Source organism: Agrilus planipennis, unplaced genomic scaffold, assembly GCF_000699045.2.
Source record: "Agrilus planipennis isolate EAB-ADULT unplaced genomic scaffold, Apla_2.0 scaffold31, whole genome shotgun sequence".
Lineage (NCBI taxonomy): Eukaryota > Metazoa > Arthropoda > Insecta > Coleoptera > Buprestidae > Agrilus > Agrilus planipennis.
Genome location: NW_020439053.1, coordinates 534315 through 552920, shown reverse-complemented (window position 1 = coordinate 552920; position 18606 = coordinate 534315). Strand labels below are relative to the sequence as shown.

Here is an 18606-nt window from a genome sequence, read left to right as displayed (position 1 = left end):
GGTTTTTTTATCAATAAACTATCAGCATCCTTAGCTAAAATAACACTTAATATTATTTTTATTGCCGTACAAGATTTGTCTAAAAAGGTAAGTAAAGTTTATTTGATTTGCTTATTTATTCGTTTATTTACGTACAGAAGCTGTCATAGAAAGAGGGAAATATAATTAATTATTCAGAATAAGATGTCATTTTGCGGTTCACGAATTAAAAAAAAAGTAACAGATTAAAAGCGGAGATGAGGAAATTAGTTATTGTACCATGTGTTTAAAACTGAAGACCCAAAATATGAAATGATACAAATACTTCCTAAATGTAAAATTATTGTAAAAAAACATTTGGAAATACAAAATGCAAAATGGATATTTTCAAAATTGTTAATAAAAGGTTGTTTTTATTAACAATTATAAGCTCTTGTGGTGTCAGTATTTGGATTTTAACTATACAGTCACCATATAACTTTTTGCTTCAAAAACCACGATATGTAGTCATGCGCTAAAGACGCCCAGCGTCAAATCGACCGACGCATCGCGACGGTGACGTTAAGGTGCGAATCAGACAATATGATGTGACTGGTAATATTAATCGTTGCACAACACCGGCAGGAAATTATATGAAAAATGTATCTTAAATTAATACAAATATTGAATTAACAATATTAAAAATTAAAGCTTCATGAAGGAACGGATTTGAAAAAGGTTTGCTATTTACTTCTTCAATAACATATCAGTATTAGGTACTTTTACGTTTAATTGGTTTTTACATTAAAATACTTTTTACAATATAAGTATGACTTAGACACTTGCCTACAACAAATTTTAAAAACGTGTTTTCACTTTTTTGTAAATTATGTTTAAATTAATGAATGAAAAATACACACACTAGTTTCCATTCAAAACTTCGATTTTGTAATCAAAACAAAATTTCAAATTATCGAGTTAATAATGTTTAGATTATTTTGTGATTTTATATACACAAATGGGTTTAAAAAATATACACATCAAAGTAAAATTGTGTGAATCTTAACAATTTGAAACATCGCAGTGGATTATTTATATCATGTTATGTTACATTTTTAATAAAAAATGTACGTTTATAACTGAAAGCTTTAATGTGCCTAAATTATTAATTAAAATAAATGAAATACGTCAAACAAATAAATATAAATGTGTGATATTTTTATTATCATTATTTAATTGAAAACGTTTATATGTTTCTTTATCAGGTTTAAATACCGACCAATGAATGTAAGCGAGTCATGTTGGAAATTACGACCAGCAATTCTGTTGTGGATTCTGATATTTTTCTGCGGATCAGTTTTACTTTTCATCGACTACCGCCTTCCTTACAGAGAAATGGATGTCAAAATGACTTTAATATATCCATTAAAAAGTACCGACCACAAAATCCCAATTCGGGAAAATTTGCGGGGCTACCTCATAAAAACAACCGGTTGTAGAATCCCAGATATGGACCCTTTCGATCCAACTGTTAGAGAATACATCTATAAGGAGAACCCAATAAAATGTAATGTAACTTTGCCACCCTTGGTTGAAGCAAATTTGACTTCTTTGTCCGTTATAAAATCTTCGTTTAAGGCATATAAAATAAAATACTTAGACGTTTTTGTATGCTGCTACTTTGTTTTTAAAAGATACGACCCGAAAAAAGATGAAGAAGATAATGATATATTAATTAATAGAACCTGCGTAAAGTTCAAATACAGCATACTAATTAAAGATGAATTTGTAAAAGTAAAGTGCTTTTATAACGGACATCCATATCCATATGCATAAAATGACAGCTAGGTTTTCTATGTGCAGGCATCACGCAAGAACTACAGGATAGATTTTGATTAAATTTTTTATTTTATTCCTTAAACGCTTAGTCTTATCTCGAATAAAATGTGTCACGATACATATATGAAGTTATTGAAGTTTGCATACACGTAGACGACAATGATGGTTGGGAATGTAGTAGGACGTTCGTACATCAAACAAACGATAGCCGTGTATCATTTGCGAGAGCTACCTGTAGCTGGTAGAGGTATGAATGTAGCTTGGCTATTTTTTATAGNACAAGAAAATAACTTACCATTAAAGTTTTTATTTTGGAATTTATTTCTCGAAACTTTTGCGCCATAACGAAAGAAAGTATAACGATAAAAAAGTCCACAAACTGCCACATATATGTACTGATTAATGCACAATACTAAAAAAATGAAAAAAGTTTATGGTCTGTTAAGTATTTAAATACGTTGTACAGGGTGTTTCAAACCTCATAGACATAAAGCATGCATAGGAGGTTTCTGGATGATGTTTGCGGTATAATTTATTATTCACAATATAAACCAAACCTACCTCTACCATTATGGCTACAATTGGATTGAAGTTAATCAAATCAAATACTTCCTTGTACATTTGCTCGAAATAAATTTTTAAGGGATTGTTTTTGCCTTCAGTAGTATGAGATATTTGTTGAAAGCCTTTATAAATGAAGAGTAAATGTTCAACTAAAACGTATATGTCATTAATTTATATAAACAAGTTTTACTGTATCATGCTAAAACATCAATCAAATTAATTCAGTTAAGAATTAATTGTTAATAATGATAAGAAATAATATTCTTACACAACCCCGGAAGTAAAAATACTATCGATTTAATACGCAAATTTCGGTTTAAATTTAAAAATGAAGGATAGTCTATCATAAATAATTCCATTTCAGACCATTCCTGCATAAATCTAGGCCATTTTTGTGCAACTTTTAAAAATGCTATTAAGGATAAAACACATCGAAAATTCCAAAGTACTAAAACTAAAAAATTTATTAAATTATTACTGCCGCAAAAATGATATACCTGTACTTACCAAAACTATTAAAATTTTTTTCGTTCTTAGTAGCATATATTATTGTGATCAAAGTGTAAATAGTTTGCAACAGTAATACCAAAAGGGTGTAAATGGTTTTGTAAGATCGCCACCTAAACTTAAGATCGTGAGGACATCCCGAAATACCATCAACAGGAATAAAAGCACATATCTGCGACAAAATTAATATATTTTTCATACAGTAGTGGAGCGAATCCCTTTTTAGAGAATTGTAAATTGAAACTGTTGATAATTTTTCAATATTAACTCTATTCATCATATGAATTCAAGCTGTTACTTTTAAAGAAAAACTTTTTACAATTTCGTCATTTGAACCATTGCTGAATAATATACAATATTACTCTGTTGTAGTTGATTAAAAAACATGACGATGATTAATCTATGTAAAAGCGTTATTCATTGCGTCGATAACCATTTCAACTTTTGAATATTTTAAGAGTTAGGTACTTCATAATAAGATTTTATCTTAAAAGCATATTTATAATTAACGAAATGATTTCTGGTTTAACATGTTCCACATATTTTAAGGTGTCACAGATATTCTCTGATAAAAATATTTTGTGAACCGTTTTAGCGTCAATATTTAATAATGATTTAGAAAATACCACATTATTATCCAAAACCTACTGTTAAGTATCGGATTATTGAGAGTGGGTATGATTTATTAATATTTTACATGGTTTTATTCATTTTATCGAATTTCCATGCATGTCAGGATGAAAATTGGGTTGCCTAGCCGAGAAATATTTGGTTTGAATCATTGCTGATAAATAGTTATGAATAGTTTGAACCTATGGTATTGATGAACCTCTATTATCTATGATGAACCTTGTTTGAAGTTTGAACCAATAAGAGTTATCCACATGTTTTTGCACAAATCATAGATAAGGACCCAAATTATTAACGAATGATTTGTGTGATTATGTGGAACGTATAAAATCAAAAAAGGAAAAGATAACATTAAATAATAATCAACCCATGTGTAAGTTTAAACAACTAGTTAATTTAAATGTAAAGTGTTAAGTTTATACAAAACGAAGATAATGGATTTGAAATTTATTTGTATGGTGGTAGTATTAAACTATTTTGCTTTCCTAACCTATGTATCAGCTGGAAGAAATTTTTACAAAATTTTGGGGGTTTCAAAAACAGCCAGTTTACATGAAATAAAAAAAGCCTATAGAAGATTAGCTAAGGAATTACATCCTGATAAGAACAAGGATGATCCAGATGCTTCACAGAAATTTCAAGACTTAGGAGCCGCATACGAAGTTCTTTCCGACGAGGAAAAACGAAAAAAATATGATAGATGTGGAGAAGAATGCCTTCAGAAAGAGGGAATGATGGATAGTGGTTTTGACCCATTTGCTAGTTTTTTCGGAGATTTTGGATTTCACTTTGGTGGTGGAGAACAGCAACATGAAACTCCAAAGGGTGCTAATATAGTGATGGACGTTCCAGTGACTTTGGAAGATCTGTATACAGGCACATTTGTAGAGGTATGAATGTAGCTTGGCTATTTTTTATAGAATTACTACAGGCTTATTATAATTTCATTAATAGATAACCAGATATAAACCAGTTATGAAACCAGCTAAGGGTACAAGGCAGTGCAATTGTAGACAAGAGATGGTAACCAGGACATTGGGACCTGGCCGCTTTCAAATGATGCAACAGACTGTTTGTGATGAATGTCCAAATGTTAAATTAGTCAATGAAGAACGACTTTTAGAAATGGAAGTTGAACCTGGGATGGTAGATGGACAAGAAACTAAATTTACAGCTGAAGGTGAACCACATCTAGATGGAGAGCCAGGAGATTTAATTCTTAAAATTAAAACACAACCTCATCCTATTTTTGAAAGAAAAGGAGATGATCTTTTCACAAACATTACTATTAGTCTACAGGTGAGTTTACAATCATTGGTTTATTCTTAAATAATTAGTATTAACTATAAACAATATGATTGAGAAAATGAATCAATGTATTGAGAAAGCAAAAACTGTCAATCACAGAAAGAATAATAAATTGTGAAAAGATTGGAATACTGAAGCTATTGTCAATTCATGTGAGATTAAAGAAAACATATAAAAAATCTAATAAAGATTAACAGCATAATGTCAAAAGGCTTAGGGGGTGTGATTAGTTTGAATATAAATATCAAAAAAGAAAGAAAATAACATCAAATGCATAATTACAAATAAATAATTTTAAACTAATAAATCGAATTGCTAATCACAGGAATGACTACCACTCTAATATTGGTACGAAGTTATTAGAGAAAGTCAACAGACCTAACTATGCTTGATATGATATATCAGTATTTCTCATACCAGATAACACTTCTGAAATTAAATCAGTCAACCACAATTTGAAATTCACAGAGGAGATATTGACAGTACAAGCAGTAAATCATTAAACGTTATATCCAATTATATAGCAGAACCTTCAACTTAAAATAGCAGAAATAATATCCAATCTTCTAATTATAGGAATTAGGGGCAATGTATTAATGTAAGTGAACTGTTGGAAAGTTACCTTACTAACCAAAAGCAAAGAGCAAAAGTAAATGACAATGAAAGCGATTACATAATTGTAATGATGGAGGTTCCGCAAGGCACTATTTTGGGCCCTTTGTTTTTTCTATTGTTCATAAATGATATGTTCCAATTATTGGACTATTAAGCTATAATCGCCTACGCTGACGATATTGCCATTATTTCAGTAGAGGAAAATTGGTTTGATACGTAAATTTTCCGGAAAATAATAAGCAATTGTTTGATTATAAATAGATGGTTACTGTTGTAAAGATAAAGGAAAGAAGTGATTCTAATGTAATATGGGATAGGCATATTGCCTATAAACGTAAAAAGATCAAATACCTTGTTTTTGTGTTCCGCCAATTATCTAAAAGTGTCACCTAATACTCATAAACTCTATTATGCGTTTTTTATTTTAATTACAACTTAAGGAAGTGTAGTGTGGGGCAGAGATTATTGGAATAATCTGGTGTTATTGCAAAATCTACAAAACAAAATATTGAAAATTTATGATTTTACTGGTGATAATCATCCCCTAAACATGAAACAAATTTTTTCATTTGAACCATTAAAGTACTATTGTAAAAAAATAGCTATATTATCACAATCAGGCAATTTAATGATTTACGTATTATCAGTAAAATTCAAATATATTTATTTATTGCAGGATGCGTTAACTGGTTTTACTTTAGAATTAAAACATTTAGATGGTCATATAGTATCAGTCACAAGAGATAAAGTTACTTGGCCAGGAGCTCGTATTCGCAAGAAAGGTGAAGGAATGCCAAATTATGACAATAACAATTTACATGGAATTCTTTATATAACTTTCGACGTGGAATTTCCTAAACAAGAATTTAGCGAAGAAGAAAAACAATGTAAGTAAAAGTTAAAAATAATTAAACATTCTGATTATGGTAATTTCTTTCAAAGTGGCTATTTTGACTTCTCGGGAATACAAGGAATACACAGAAATTACTACATGATGAAGTTAAATAGGCTAGCCATGTATCTGAGAATTCATGTAATGATTCTGTGTATCCTGCGCATCCCGTTCAACCCGTTTAATAAGTCCGCATACCCCATGGTTCCTGCGAATGGTAAAAATAGTTACCATAATGCTTTTATTATCCATTCATTTTTTGAGGCTTTTGTTTCTCATTATGAGAAACACATAAAATTTTCTAATTGACGGTTTAATTTGATGACTTATTAAATTGGTAAATAATGATACAGTAACTTGTTCCTTAATTGCACATTTAAAATAAAAAAGAGTTAAGGTCTTACAGTAATCATCATGATGTTACACTTTAAAAACTGAAAGAAGTTAAAAGGATTTTTTTCATCTAAAAATAAATACAATTTGAATACAGATTATGTGTAATATATCAAAACCATCTCTATTATTTTTGTTTTAGCCATTAAGAAACTTTTAAACCAAAGCTCAAATAATAAAATATATAATGGACTCAGAGGATNCAAAGGTTGGGAATGAGGACCCCATAAACTCATGTATATGAAGACGACGGCGCCCCTCAATAAACCCCCATCATTTTTTAATTCAGGCTCTTGAAGTATTCGACACATAGTGTACAAAGCTGAATGACCCATGTGGGTGCCCATCAAATTTCGCATTACCTTAATAACAGACAGTAAATCATTAGTAGGTATATGAAAGCAAAAAAAAAATCTAATTATTTGACCAAAATATTAACATGTTCAATTAACTTCAGAACTTTTGAATTAATAAAAAAATACAACGTGTAATTATACAACAAGCTACTGAGGTGAAACTTCTTCAAACACATAAACATACCGGGATATTTGTACACTATAAATTTAAATTTTACACTATACATGCCGGAGTTGTCTGTAACGAACGTTGCATTGAAGCGCGCTCACGGCTTAAGCGATCCCCACTACGAACTCTACTACGTGGCCGAGTAGAGGGGAACATCCGTTGCATGATTTCGTTACATAGCAACTCGCATGAAACGAACTTACTCTACCGTGGGTAAAGAAGTTTCACTTCAAAAAAAAAAATACGTGTAATTATATAACACGCTACTGAAGTGAAACTTCTTCAAACACCCCGGGATAGGGGTTAAGGAATTGGTTTAATGGTATTATTTGTACACTATGAATTTAAAGTTTACACTATACATGCCCGAGTTGCCTGTAACGAACGTTGCATTGAAGCGCGCTCATGGCTCAAGCGATCCCCACTGTAAACAAGACGTGGCCGAGTACAGCGGAACATCCGTTGCATGATTTCGTTACATAGCAACTCGCATGAAACGAACTTACCCTAGCGTGCGTAAAGAAGTTTCACTTCAAAAAAAAACATGTAAATATTCAAATTTATAACATTAATGCCTGTCTATCTAAATTTGAATTTGCTTTCTATCTAACAATGCGGAAGTAGTTTTTGCGTAGTTCGTAGGTGCCATACCATACACTGTGAATGCTGTGAATGTTCGAAGTGCAGCGTATTATAAGATAAGATGTTCTGGAATATGTAAATAACTACTAAGTTAGCTGACGGATTTACATTATATCTGCGTGTATTGAGAATCGCCGTACTTCTATAAAGCACAAATCGAACTTGCATGTAATTGGTTAAAAGTCAAAGAGAACTATAATAATAAGTAATAACTATAAAATTTGCCATGTAAAAAGCAAGTCTTGCCGTAAAAATAAATGAATAACTACCGGCAATTATTTTAGTATTTTTTGAAATAATTGTTTCACAATTTAGCGTAAGTAATAAACATTCAAATACATTGTATTCCTTAATAAGACAATTACTGTACAATAGTAATAACGAGGTATTCAGTACTTTTGGGATTATGCATTGATGTGTATTAAAAGAGAAGTCACAATTTTTATTTTCAATTAGTTGATTAATATTAGCAATAAAATTTAAAAGCACTGTATTTACTAAAAAAAGGATTGCTGTAATTTACGATTGGTCATTAATATTCAGTGCGGAACTGCGATAGCAGTGGACGTGGGTTTTTTTATCAATAAACTATCAGCATCCTTAGCTAAAATAACACTTAATATTATTTTTATTGCCGTACAAGATTTGTCTAAAAAGGTAAGTAAAGTTTATTTGATTTGCTTATTTATTCGTTTATTTACGTACAGAAGCTGTCATAGAAAGAGGGAAATATAATTAATTATTCAGAATAAGATGTCATTTTGCGGTTCACGAATTAAAAAAAAAGTAACAGATTAAAAGCGGAGATGAGGAAATTAGTTATTGTACCATGTGTTTAAAACTGAAGACCCAAAATATGAAATGATACAAATACTTCCTAAATGTAAAATTATTGTAAAAAAACATTTGGAAATACAAAATGCAAAATGGATATTTTCAAAATTGTTAATAAAAGGTTGTTTTTATTAACAATTATAAGCTCTTGTGGTGTCAGTATTTGGATTTTAACTATACAGTCACCATATAACTTTTTGCTTCAAAAACCACGATATGTAGTCATGCGCTAAAGACGCCCAGCGTCAAATCGACCGACGCATCGCGACGGTGACGTTAAGGTGCGAATCAGACAATATGATGTGACTGGTAATATTAATCGTTGCACAACACCGGCAGGAAATTATATGAAAAATGTATCTTAAATTAATACAAATATTGAATTAACAATATTAAAAATTAAAGCTTCATGAAGGAACGGATTTGAAAAAGGTTTGCTATTTACTTCTTCAATAACATATCAGTATTAGGTACTTTTACGTTTAATTGGTTTTTACATTAAAATACTTTTTACAATATAAGTATGACTTAGACACTTGCCTACAACAAATTTTAAAAACGTGTTTTCACTTTTTTGTAAATTATGTTTAAATTAATGAATGAAAAATACACACACTAGTTTCCATTCAAAACTTCGATTTTGTAATCAAAACAAAATTTCAAATTATCGAGTTAATAATGTTTAGATTATTTTGTGATTTTATATACACAAATGGGTTTAAAAAATATACACATCAAAGTAAAATTGTGTGAATCTTAACAATTTGAAACATCGCAGTGGATTATTTATATCATGTTATGTTACATTTTTAATAAAAAATGTACGTTTATAACTGAAAGCTTTAATGTGCCTAAATTATTAATTAAAATAAATGAAATACGTCAAACAAATAAATATAAATGTGTGATATTTTTATTATCATTATTTAATTGAAAACGTTTATATGTTTCTTTATCAGGTTTAAATACCGACCAATGAATGTAAGCGAGTCATGTTGGAAATTACGACCAGCAATTCTGTTGTGGATTCTGATATTTTTCTGCGGATCAGTTTTACTTTTCATCGACTACCGCCTTCCTTACAGAGAAATGGATGTCAAAATGACTTTAATATATCCATTAAAAAGTACCGACCACAAAATCCCAATTCGGGAAAATTTGCGGGGCTACCTCATAAAAACAACCGGTTGTAGAATCCCAGATATGGACCCTTTCGATCCAACTGTTAGAGAATACATCTATAAGGAGAACCCAATAAAATGTAATGTAACTTTGCCACCCTTGGTTGAAGCAAATTTGACTTCTTTGTCCGTTATAAAATCTTCGTTTAAGGCATATAAAATAAAATACTTAGACGTTTTTGTATGCTGCTACTTTGTTTTTAAAAGATACGACCCGAAAAAAGATGAAGAAGATAATGATATATTAATTAATAGAACCTGCGTAAAGTTCAAATACAGCATACTAATTAAAGATGAATTTGTAAAAGTAAAGTGCTTTTATAACGGGTCTGAAATTTACAAAGACTTTTTTTGTTTCGTACCTCCAAAATTTGAGATTAACAATGAAATTCAAAATTCAATGCGGAAGCCGCTAAGCATACTAATAGCCGGTTTAGATGGAGTATCAAGAGTGAATCTACATAGACAAATGCGAAAAACTATGGATATACTCAAAAATGAACTTAAGGCAGTTGAATTTCTTGGATATAATAAGATCGGTGATAACACATTTCCTAATTTGATAGCAATTTTAACCGGTCTATCGGAAGACGAACTGAGTCAAGTTTGTTGGTCCAATAACACAGATCATTTTGATAATTGTCCTTTTATTTGGAAAAAATACAAACAGAAAAAGTTTGTCACTTCTTATGCAGAAGATGCATCGTGGATGGGAATTTTTAATTATCAGAAGAACGGTTTCTGTAAGCAACCAACTGATTACTACTGGCGCACATTTAGTTTTACGGCCGATAAGCAAATTGGAAATCAAATTTTGATGAACAACAATTTGTGTTTAGGCGCTAGGCTGGAATATAAAATTCTCTTAGATTATATTAAAAATTTTGTGGACTCAATGAGGATTTATAAAAAAGCTTTCTTTAATTTTTTCTGGAGCGCTGGTTTGAGTCACGATTTTCTCAATTATCCCCGTTTTGGAGATAACGATTTTGCGAAACTGTTCAACTATTTGCATAAGACTGATACTCTAAATCAGACCGTTTTGATATTTTTAAGTGATCATGGGATTCGATGGAGTGGAATAAGGTCAACTAATCAAGGAATGTTGGAGGAAAGATTACCATTTTTATTTATTACATTACCGAAATGGTATAAGAAAGAATTCCCAATGGTATACGAAAATTTACAGAGAAATTCAAAAAGATTAACAACTCCTTATGATCTACATTATACTTTGCGTGATTTATTGGATCCATACAAACTAACGTCAAACTTTTTAAAGAAAAGGAACCAAATAAGTTCGGAATCAAGAAGTTATAGTCTTTTTGATAATATTCCTGAAAACAGAACCTGTGATTCAGCGAATATTCCTTCACATTGGTGTGCGTGTCAAGAAAATGTCGAGATAGAAGTTAATTCAACAATGGCGGTAGAAGCTACTGAATTCGCTGTCGCATATTTAAACGCCAAAATTAGTGATTTTAAACAATGCCAAAATTTAACGCTTAAAAAAATAATCAGCGCAAAAGTTAGCTTTAGCGGAAATATTAGCAGTTTAGGAGAAGGGGCAAAAAAGGATTTTACTGTTAGTTTTGTAACAGTACCGGGTGACGCCATCTTTGAAGCTACCGTGAGACAAACTTTTTTCAAAGAAAACGGGCTAGAGAATAAAGAACTACCTTATACCCTAAAAATAACAGGCACAGTTAGTAGATTGAATCTTTACGGAAGTCAAAGTGATTGTGTTTCAGATTTTCATATGAAACTATATTGTTATTGCAATACTTAAGTTCTGCTGTGATAGACTGAAAATATTTATAACATATCATGTAAATAACTACTAAGTTAGCTGACGGATTTANTTTTTTGTTAAAAAAAATATATGATGTTTTGACTAAATTTACAGTATTACCTCTTGATCTTGTGATTTTTATTAGTCTATAGTACATTATTTCCACGAATTCACTGTAATAGCTTTTTGGACAAAAATTAAAAATAACAGTTAAAATTACAACTTCTACATATTTCTAACTCTCTTAATAAGAGCTTATTTAAAAAATATGATAGAAAGTATTTCAAATCAAAAATGTAGATTTTTTTAGTTAACATTCAAATCTTACAAGAATACGTTTTAAAATTGCAATTTGATCTTTTTTTTTCATAGAAAATCATTTGCCAAATAATTTTTTGCCTTAAATTTGTACGGTGCGAGGATGAATGTAAAGTTGCAAAATTTTCTTTGTGGCAATTTTAATAATTATATCAGTCAAAACTTTCAATGGGTACTCTGTATAAAATTGTAAAAATTGGTTAAAACTTTTTGTTTAACTAGTGTATAGCATATTCTATGATTACTATCTTTAATCTATGATTAGTATCGTATGTCCATAGACTAAATCATGCCCTAACCTCTCTTGTCTACGTCTCCCAATCGGCGAAGAATGTATTATTGGCTCTTAAAGTACTGCACAGTATTAAATAATTTAAAAATTAACTAAAGACTTACAAACTGTTAGCTAATTAGACATGTGGGCAGACACACTTTTAATTGTTTTTATCTCTGTTTGTACTGCTCTTTTGGGAGAAGGCTTAACTTGGCTGATGGTATATCGTACTGAAAAATACCAAAAGTTGAAATCAGAAGTTGAAAAGCAAAGTAAAAGACGTAAGTATTAGTATTTAAATCTTACTATAATTTTAAGGTTTATAGTTTAAAATTGATCTAGTGGAAAAAAGGAAAGAAGCTCATGGGGACTCATTAGACAAACAACATAAGAAGAAAATCGAAAGAGAAGAAGAAAGATTGAAAAATAACAATAGGGATTTAGTACTTGTGAAAATGAAATCAATGTTTGCTATTGGTTTTGCATTTACTGCACTACTGAGCATGTTCAATAATATGTAAGTATTTAATTTTAAACTTTATTAATTGCTGGTCTTGCTGCACTTATACAAGAAAGTATAATAGTGTTCTGTAAAACTGAATTAAATAAAACACTAAAATCTAAAATTCCACATAGATTTTTAAAATAATCTAAAATATATTTGAACAGATATTATGTTCAATTTTAGGCTGCCTCACCATCTACATTTTTAAAGCGTGAAATTTTGGGTTTTAGTGTTATTATGTCCTGTTTATATTTGGAATTAGTTGATAAAATTGTTTTGATAATTACTTTTTCGTCTTTTAATTTAAAAATAAATTTCAGTTTTGATGGAAGAGTGGTTGCAAAGTTGCCATTTATTCCTCTGGCATGGATTCAGGGATTGAGTCATCGAAATCTCCCTGGAGATGATTATACAGATTGCTCCTTTATATTTTTATATATTTTATGTACAATGTCTATTAGACAAAATATTCAAAAACTTTTGGGCTTTGCACCATCACGTGCAGCATCAAAGCAAGGAAATGGTTTCTTTTCTCCATCTGCTGGTCAGTTTAAATAAAATTTATTTGTTGATGTTAATTATTTAACAGAGAGCAATAAACTATCTATTTATACTAAAAAAATACCCAAAACAATTACTCACTGTAGGACAAATTTCACTAAATTATGCACACTTCATACATGGGTTTATCAACAATTAGTCTATCAAATCCTAATCTTGTAAGATCTATGGTCCGAAAGTCTCCGTCCAAAATTAATTCTGCAACGGCCCTGCCTACCGCCGGTGCTTGTTGAATCCCTTGTAAAAATAGAAATTGTTAAAAAGAGTATAATTCAAAATGTAATGACTTTTGATTCAGTACTTTGTTGTAAACAATTTTAGATTATGCTTATAAGCAATTATTATTTTTTTTATTACATATTCTGTGATATTTTTTATTCCATGATTTATCATATCTTATTGCCACGTGTGGTTAAAACGTTTGAGAAATGAACTTTTTGTATACGTGATTTCTTTTAAACATTCAAGAATGTTTTTTGCTGATTCAGTACACATACTATTTTGACCTTTGATGACGTTTAATCTAAAGTTGTACACCAAAGCTAAACCTTATTAAATTTTCGCTTAAAATTATCATTTTAGCCGTTTTTATTTAAAGATAATTTTTATGTATGTTTTCCTTCAATGTTAGACTAAATGTGCAATTTATTAAAAAAGTGCAATTATTACCATGTCCACTAAATCCTGTTGCTATAAATAAATTGTGGAACAAGGGATGGGGTCCAATGATACCATTTTCATCAAAGGTATTGTAATCATAAAAACCGCTCCAGGCACTTTTCACCTAGAAAAACATAAGAAAAAGAAAATGGGAGCTATTTGAAGAAATTTCTCATATCGAATGCTTAAGTGGTTTTATACAAAAAATAAAGTAATATGTAAAATGAGCGTTTTTGAACGATGGCTTACTAATTGTAAAACCAGAAAAAAATAAACGCCTTACTTTTGCCTTCTATAAAAATCAGCAAAAAGTATTTTTTTATGTATGAGCGTCGAATTAATAGCATGAGAATAAAATTTTTATTACTGTCCAAAATTTTATATAGATAAGTATAAAGTAACTTAAAGTAAAGTCGACAGAAACATGGATAAAAGAAGAACTAAGTTTCATTTTATGGGTCTCTTTGTTCACACAATACATATTCAACTTACCTTTATAGAGTTGAAAGCAGGTACTCTATTAGCTAAAAGTGGCCACACTTTTTCATCAAAAAAGTTATAATCAACATCTAAATTGTTTGTATTTGGTTCTTCTTCTGGAAGAGGTGATAAACCACCTATAAATCGCCCTCCTAATCCTTCTCTTCTAAAATATGCCCCACTATAATCTATTACCATTGGAGTATTTAGGATTGGAGGATTTACTTGACAATCATATTGATAGACATATCTCTTCCTAAAATACGTAGAGATAAAAGAAAAGTTTATCATAACAAAAGGATGTCAACAGTGTCACAATTCATCAGTTTTTTGCAATTATATTTAAAAAATAATTGACCCCTACTATTCCGCACCTAATTTATGTAAGATATTCGAACACGATTAATAGTACTAAAAATGAGTACCTTATTTTAAAAGCACAATATATACAATTTTTAATACAAACAAAAGAACACAACAAAATCAACTGCTTGACTTAAAAAAAAATCTAGGAAAATTGCATACAATTCACATTTTAAAATATTAAATATTCATCTAAGATATCAAAAGGTACTTTTAAATTTGTCATAATTAACAAGTGCTTAACGCATGTGAATGGAAAGCAAAATCAAAATTGTAATTTTTTGTTATTACAGAAGGCCCTATTTTCCAATCGTCATTGAAGTATATCTAAAATTAAGGGCGATTTGATCCCTGAAGAGTATATTTTTCAGAGGTTTGTTTTTCTTGTTTTGTATAAATTCATGTAAATGCTAACTTAAAAATTGTTATACTGAATTTGATGTGTTAAAATTTTAAAATTTGTGTTTGGATGAATGCAATAAGTGAATTTTACATTGATATTGTGTTTCTTTTGTATATTTACCTTTTTTCAACAGGTAGTGGAATTGATAAGATTCCTCGAGATGTGCCAATATTACATAGTTTGGCTACTTCACCAGATTCAGCACCAGCTGCAAGTACGCACATTGCAAATTTTAAGGAGCGTTCTTCACCTGAAGGTAATTTAAACTGAAAATACCCACAACAGAATTTACAGTGATATAAAAAAAGAGAAAAAAAGGTTTTACAATTAGTTCATCAATTCCCTGATAGGTTCCCTGAGTTACTCCGTCAACTAAAACATCTCTTTGATCTGTGAAACTGAATTCAGTTACTTCTCCACCCACATAGTAAGCTCCCTTGTTAGCTGCACCTTGGCGAAGCAGTTGCAGTAATGACCATGGGTCAAACCACCCTTCTTTTTCTAGACCTAAACAACCTGCTTCTACATCTGTGACATTTAACCATGGAAATCTAAAAAATTACTTTTAATAAAAGTAATAAATACAAAATAATTATTATTCTACCTTTCTTTTAAAGCATCTTTACCAAGAACAACATTGATAGCTCCAAATTCCTTTTGCATTTTTGAATTATCAAGTAACTGTTGTGCATTTCCTTCACTAGCAAGCATAAGATAGCCATAAGGTTGAAAATAAACATCAGCATCTGGGCCAAATCTGTTTTTGAGGGTTCTTAAAAACTCTGCCCCAAATAAAGACATCTGAATATTCTCAGGCAATGAAAATTGTTGTCTTAAGCCACCTACACTTAAGACTGTTGAATTTTGACGATACTATTAAGTAAAGCAAAATATTTTATTTCATACTGACGTTACTTATAATCCTATGGAATAATTTACTAACTGTTAAATCCTTTTCTACTACAACAACCTCTAATCCTCTACCAGTTTTTTCCTTTAACCAGTATGCGATTGATGAACCTACAGCTCCTCCACCAATTATTGCAATGTCTGTATACTGTGGAATAACATTCATAGGGGAAAGCAATTTCTTTTCATCCTTATTTCGCCAATTGAGTTGTAAGTCATTTCGCAATATTTTAAATGTTCGAAGTAGTGGATGTTCACGGCGATTTTTGCATTTTGTACTAGATGTGTGTAGTAATTTATTACAACAACCTAATTTGATTACCTCACTTGTACTGCGACGAAACATTTCAAAACACTGCTATTAAAAATTGAAAACATTAATTTATCAACTAGTTTGTTGTACTTATTTCGTTATCACTGATAATGAATATCATCACAAATTAACTACATGGTAACGAGATACTATAGAGTTGTGATACCAAATTATACAAGACGGTTTGTAGTTCTCATCTAACTGGTCATTCCAAATTTTTTGTCCCACTAAACTATTTTTTTATTTTTACAAAGTATCTATTTGTAATAATTTCCACAATAATTGAAACAGGCGGTTACCTTTTATAAGCTTTCTAATTTATAACCGTCTTATTATAATAGACAAGCATTTTATAACCTACAAAATATCAATATGCTACAAAATACAAGTCATAGATATGAATATAATTCATAGATTAAAGACACACTGAAGAACGTGATATAAACCATAGACATAAACCAACTGAAGTAAGGTATTTATGAAGTTCACTTGGAAAATCGGAGAGTTCAGTCTTGTGAAACTGGCACCCGATATAAAAAATCCTCTGATTTAAACTTTACCAATAAATTGTGCATTGTTTACGGGTTCTAAATATCTAAGTATCATAATTCTGCGTCCATTAGTTCTGTTAAAAAAAGGAAAATTGTTTAGGGTACAGGTGGAAATTAAATATCAATTTATTCAAAAACTACTGAAGATATGACAATTTAATTGACGACAATTAATTGCAACAAAAGTAATAGACGCACAATCATGATACTTACATATTTAGTTATCGCAAACAACACACAATTTATTGGTAAAGTTTGAATCAGTGGATTATTTTTATCGGGTGCCAGTTTGATACGAATGAAGAGTTCAGATGAAATCCATGGATGAAAAATCATATAAATAAAACTTAGAGCTTTTAGGCAAAAGTATAGGATAAATTTGTTAAAAAAATAAGGAAAGTATTTTTAAGAAAATACGGATACGTCGATTTTCAAATATCAATAACAAATCTGAAAAAAATTCAAATTAGGAAAACTTTCTCGAAAGAATTTGTTTTAGAATCAAAATCAAAAAATGAACCAACTAGCCAAGACAAAATCAAAATACTATCATGTAATTAAAGCGAAGTAATCCTATAACCCACCAAACTAAGATTCCATTTTGGAAACTTTTTGATCCTTCCCCTCACATGATCTACCATTTTTAGCCCAGTTTAGAAATAAACTTCTGTTCAAGTCTCTCTTCTCTGAAATGATTACGACGCGATTAAACGTTAATTGACTTAACTCAAAATTAGACGCGCCAAAAATACGATAATTTTAATGCTTTTTAACAATAGAAAACACCCCCTAAAGATTCCACTGCTTATCAAATTAATTATAACTTTTTTCTATTGTAAAAAAAAAAACTATGTTTAACATTTGCTGTTTAAGTACATCCTGCAGTGCATGAGAACACTGTATAAAAATTGAAACTTCTTGAATTTTTCAAGATATGCATATTTCAAGCTGATTTTGTGGTAGACCACGTAACAAAATTTGTAGTGCCATGATTTTGATGCTCTTTCCAACGTGTTAATTTAAGTCAAAAAATGAAAAATAAAAAAGTATCTACAATTGTTTTCTGTTTGCAAATCTCATTCCAATGATACCTGCAGGACTAAGAACAATTAAGCGCTCAATTGAAATGATGTCCTTTCAAATAATTTTTTTTTTATAAATTTAAGCATATGTTTCGTCTCTGGGGCAAGGATTTCCGTATTGTATGAAAATTTCAAGTCGATATCTCGTTCCGTCAAGAAGTTAGAACTCTTGATAGACGAACGTACGTTGACCCTAAAATAGGGTTCCGTAGTTCCAGATACGGAACCTTAACAAAGGCACATACTACATTAAAATATTATTAAGTCAATAATGTATTATTATAACTAAGTAAGAGGGAAAAGTGATGAAGCTAACGAAGTTGAGATTAGAAAATGATCCAGTCAACCAAAATGTTCAAATTATCAATTTTTTCACATGTGGCACTGGCAGTAAATTTTTTATTATTTTCACTTATTTGTGAAACAACCCCTCTTTTTGACTAAATATGTATTTTTCTATTCACTATGTAATAGATATTGCAACTCCGTTGTTTAATTCTTGAATAA

At 30.2% G+C, this 18606-nt stretch overlaps 5 protein-coding genes across 9 annotated transcripts; 3 read left to right on the top strand and 2 right to left on the bottom strand.

Annotated features, from left to right (window-relative positions):
* Window positions 1–2111: 2111 nt before the first annotated feature.
* On the bottom strand, window positions 2112–3676 carry LOC108732893 (gustatory receptor for sugar taste 64f-like). Its single transcript, XM_018463892.2, has 4 exons — window positions 2869–3676; window positions 2630–2815; window positions 2276–2510; window positions 2112–2209 (listed from the first exon to the last, which is right to left on the bottom strand). The coding sequence occupies exons 1-4, from the start codon at window positions 3146–3148 to the stop codon at window positions 2197–2199; spliced, it is 714 nt and encodes a 237-aa protein (XP_018319394.1). The 5' UTR covers window positions 3149–3676; the 3' UTR covers window positions 2112–2196.
* A 132-nt stretch (window positions 3677–3808) lies between these two features.
* On the top strand, window positions 3809–6925 carry LOC108732892 (dnaJ homolog shv). The gene is made up of 4 exons (XM_018463891.2): window positions 3809–4388; window positions 4453–4797; window positions 6098–6308; window positions 6849–6925. The coding sequence occupies exons 1-4, from the start codon at window positions 3933–3935 to the stop codon at window positions 6923–6925; spliced, it is 1089 nt and encodes a 362-aa protein (XP_018319393.2). The 5' UTR covers window positions 3809–3932.
* Window positions 6926–7592: 667 nt separating this feature from the next.
* On the top strand, window positions 7593–11706 carry LOC108732897. Of its 2 annotated transcripts, none has more exons than XM_018463896.1 (2): window positions 7593–8530; window positions 9667–11706. In XM_018463896.1, the coding sequence occupies exon 2, from the start codon at window positions 9683–9685 to the stop codon at window positions 11675–11677; it is 1995 nt and encodes a 664-aa protein (XP_018319398.1). In that variant the 5' UTR covers window positions 7593–8530; window positions 9667–9682; the 3' UTR covers window positions 11678–11706. The 2 variants fall into 2 exon arrangements, with proteins under 2 accessions (XP_018319398.1, XP_018319399.1); XM_018463897.1 differs by having other exon boundaries at window positions 7593–9139.
* Window positions 11707–12220: 514 nt separating this feature from the next.
* LOC108732857 (calcium load-activated calcium channel) lies at window positions 12221–15187 on the top strand. Of its 2 annotated transcripts, XM_025977020.1 has the most exons (4): window positions 12221–12553; window positions 12615–12789; window positions 13098–13321; window positions 15135–15187. In XM_025977020.1, the coding sequence occupies exons 1-4, from the start codon at window positions 12415–12417 to the stop codon at window positions 15170–15172; spliced, it is 576 nt and encodes a 191-aa protein (XP_025832805.1). In that variant the 5' UTR covers window positions 12221–12414; the 3' UTR covers window positions 15173–15187. The 2 variants fall into 2 exon arrangements, with proteins under 2 accessions (XP_025832805.1, XP_025832806.1); XM_025977021.1 differs by lacking the exon at window positions 15135–15187 and having other exon boundaries at window positions 12232–12553; window positions 13098–13350.
* On the bottom strand, window positions 13223–16835 carry LOC108732896 (FAD-dependent oxidoreductase domain-containing protein 1). Of its 3 annotated transcripts, none has more exons than XM_025977019.1 (8): window positions 16188–16835; window positions 15849–16117; window positions 15570–15795; window positions 15365–15510; window positions 14491–14734; window positions 14008–14122; window positions 13420–13575; window positions 13223–13315 (listed from the first exon to the last, which is right to left on the bottom strand). In XM_025977019.1, the coding sequence occupies exons 1-7, from the start codon at window positions 16497–16499 to the stop codon at window positions 13436–13438; spliced, it is 1452 nt and encodes a 483-aa protein (XP_025832804.1). In that variant the 5' UTR covers window positions 16500–16835; the 3' UTR covers window positions 13223–13315; window positions 13420–13435. The 3 variants fall into 3 exon arrangements, with proteins under 3 accessions (XP_025832804.1, XP_025832802.1, XP_018319397.1); XM_025977017.1 differs by having other exon boundaries at window positions 13230–13318; XM_018463895.2 differs by lacking the exon at window positions 13223–13315 and having other exon boundaries at window positions 13369–13575.
* Between the last annotated feature and the right edge of the window lie 1771 nt (window positions 16836–18606).

Coding starts and splice junctions, on each gene's coding strand:
- LOC108732896 (XM_025977019.1), bottom strand. CDS start 16,499: ATGTTTCGTCGCAGTACAAGTGAGGTAATCAAATTAGGTTGTTGTAAT. Junction 15,796..15,848: donor AAAGATGCTTTAAAAGAAAG/GTAGAATAATAA, acceptor GTAATTTTTTAG/ATTTCCATGGTTAAATGTCA. Junction 14,123..14,490: donor CTGCTTTCAACTCTATAAAG/GTAAGTTGAATA, acceptor ATGTTTTTCTAG/GTGAAAAGTGCCTGGAGCGG.
- LOC108732893 (XM_018463892.2), bottom strand. CDS start 3,148: ATGATGAATAGAGTTAATATTGAAAAATTATCAACAGTTTCAATTTAC. Junction 2,816..2,868: donor AAAAAATTTTAATAGTTTTG/GTAAGTACAGGT, acceptor TAAATTTTTTAG/TTTTAGTACTTTGGAATTTT. Junction 2,511..2,629: donor ATTTTTACTTCCGGGGTTGT/GTAAGAATATTA, acceptor TATACGTTTTAG/TTGAACATTTACTCTTCATT.
- LOC108732897 (XM_018463896.1), top strand. CDS start 9,683: ATGAATGTAAGCGAGTCATGTTGGAAATTACGACCAGCAATTCTGTTG.
- LOC108732857 (XM_025977020.1), top strand. CDS start 12,415: ATGTGGGCAGACACACTTTTAATTGTTTTTATCTCTGTTTGTACTGCT. Junction 12,790..13,097: donor CTGAGCATGTTCAATAATAT/GTAAGTATTTAA, acceptor AATAAATTTCAG/TTTTGATGGAAGAGTGGTTG. Junction 13,322..15,134: donor TTTCTTTTCTCCATCTGCTG/GTCAGTTTAAAT, acceptor TTGTTATTACAG/AAGGCCCTATTTTCCAATCG.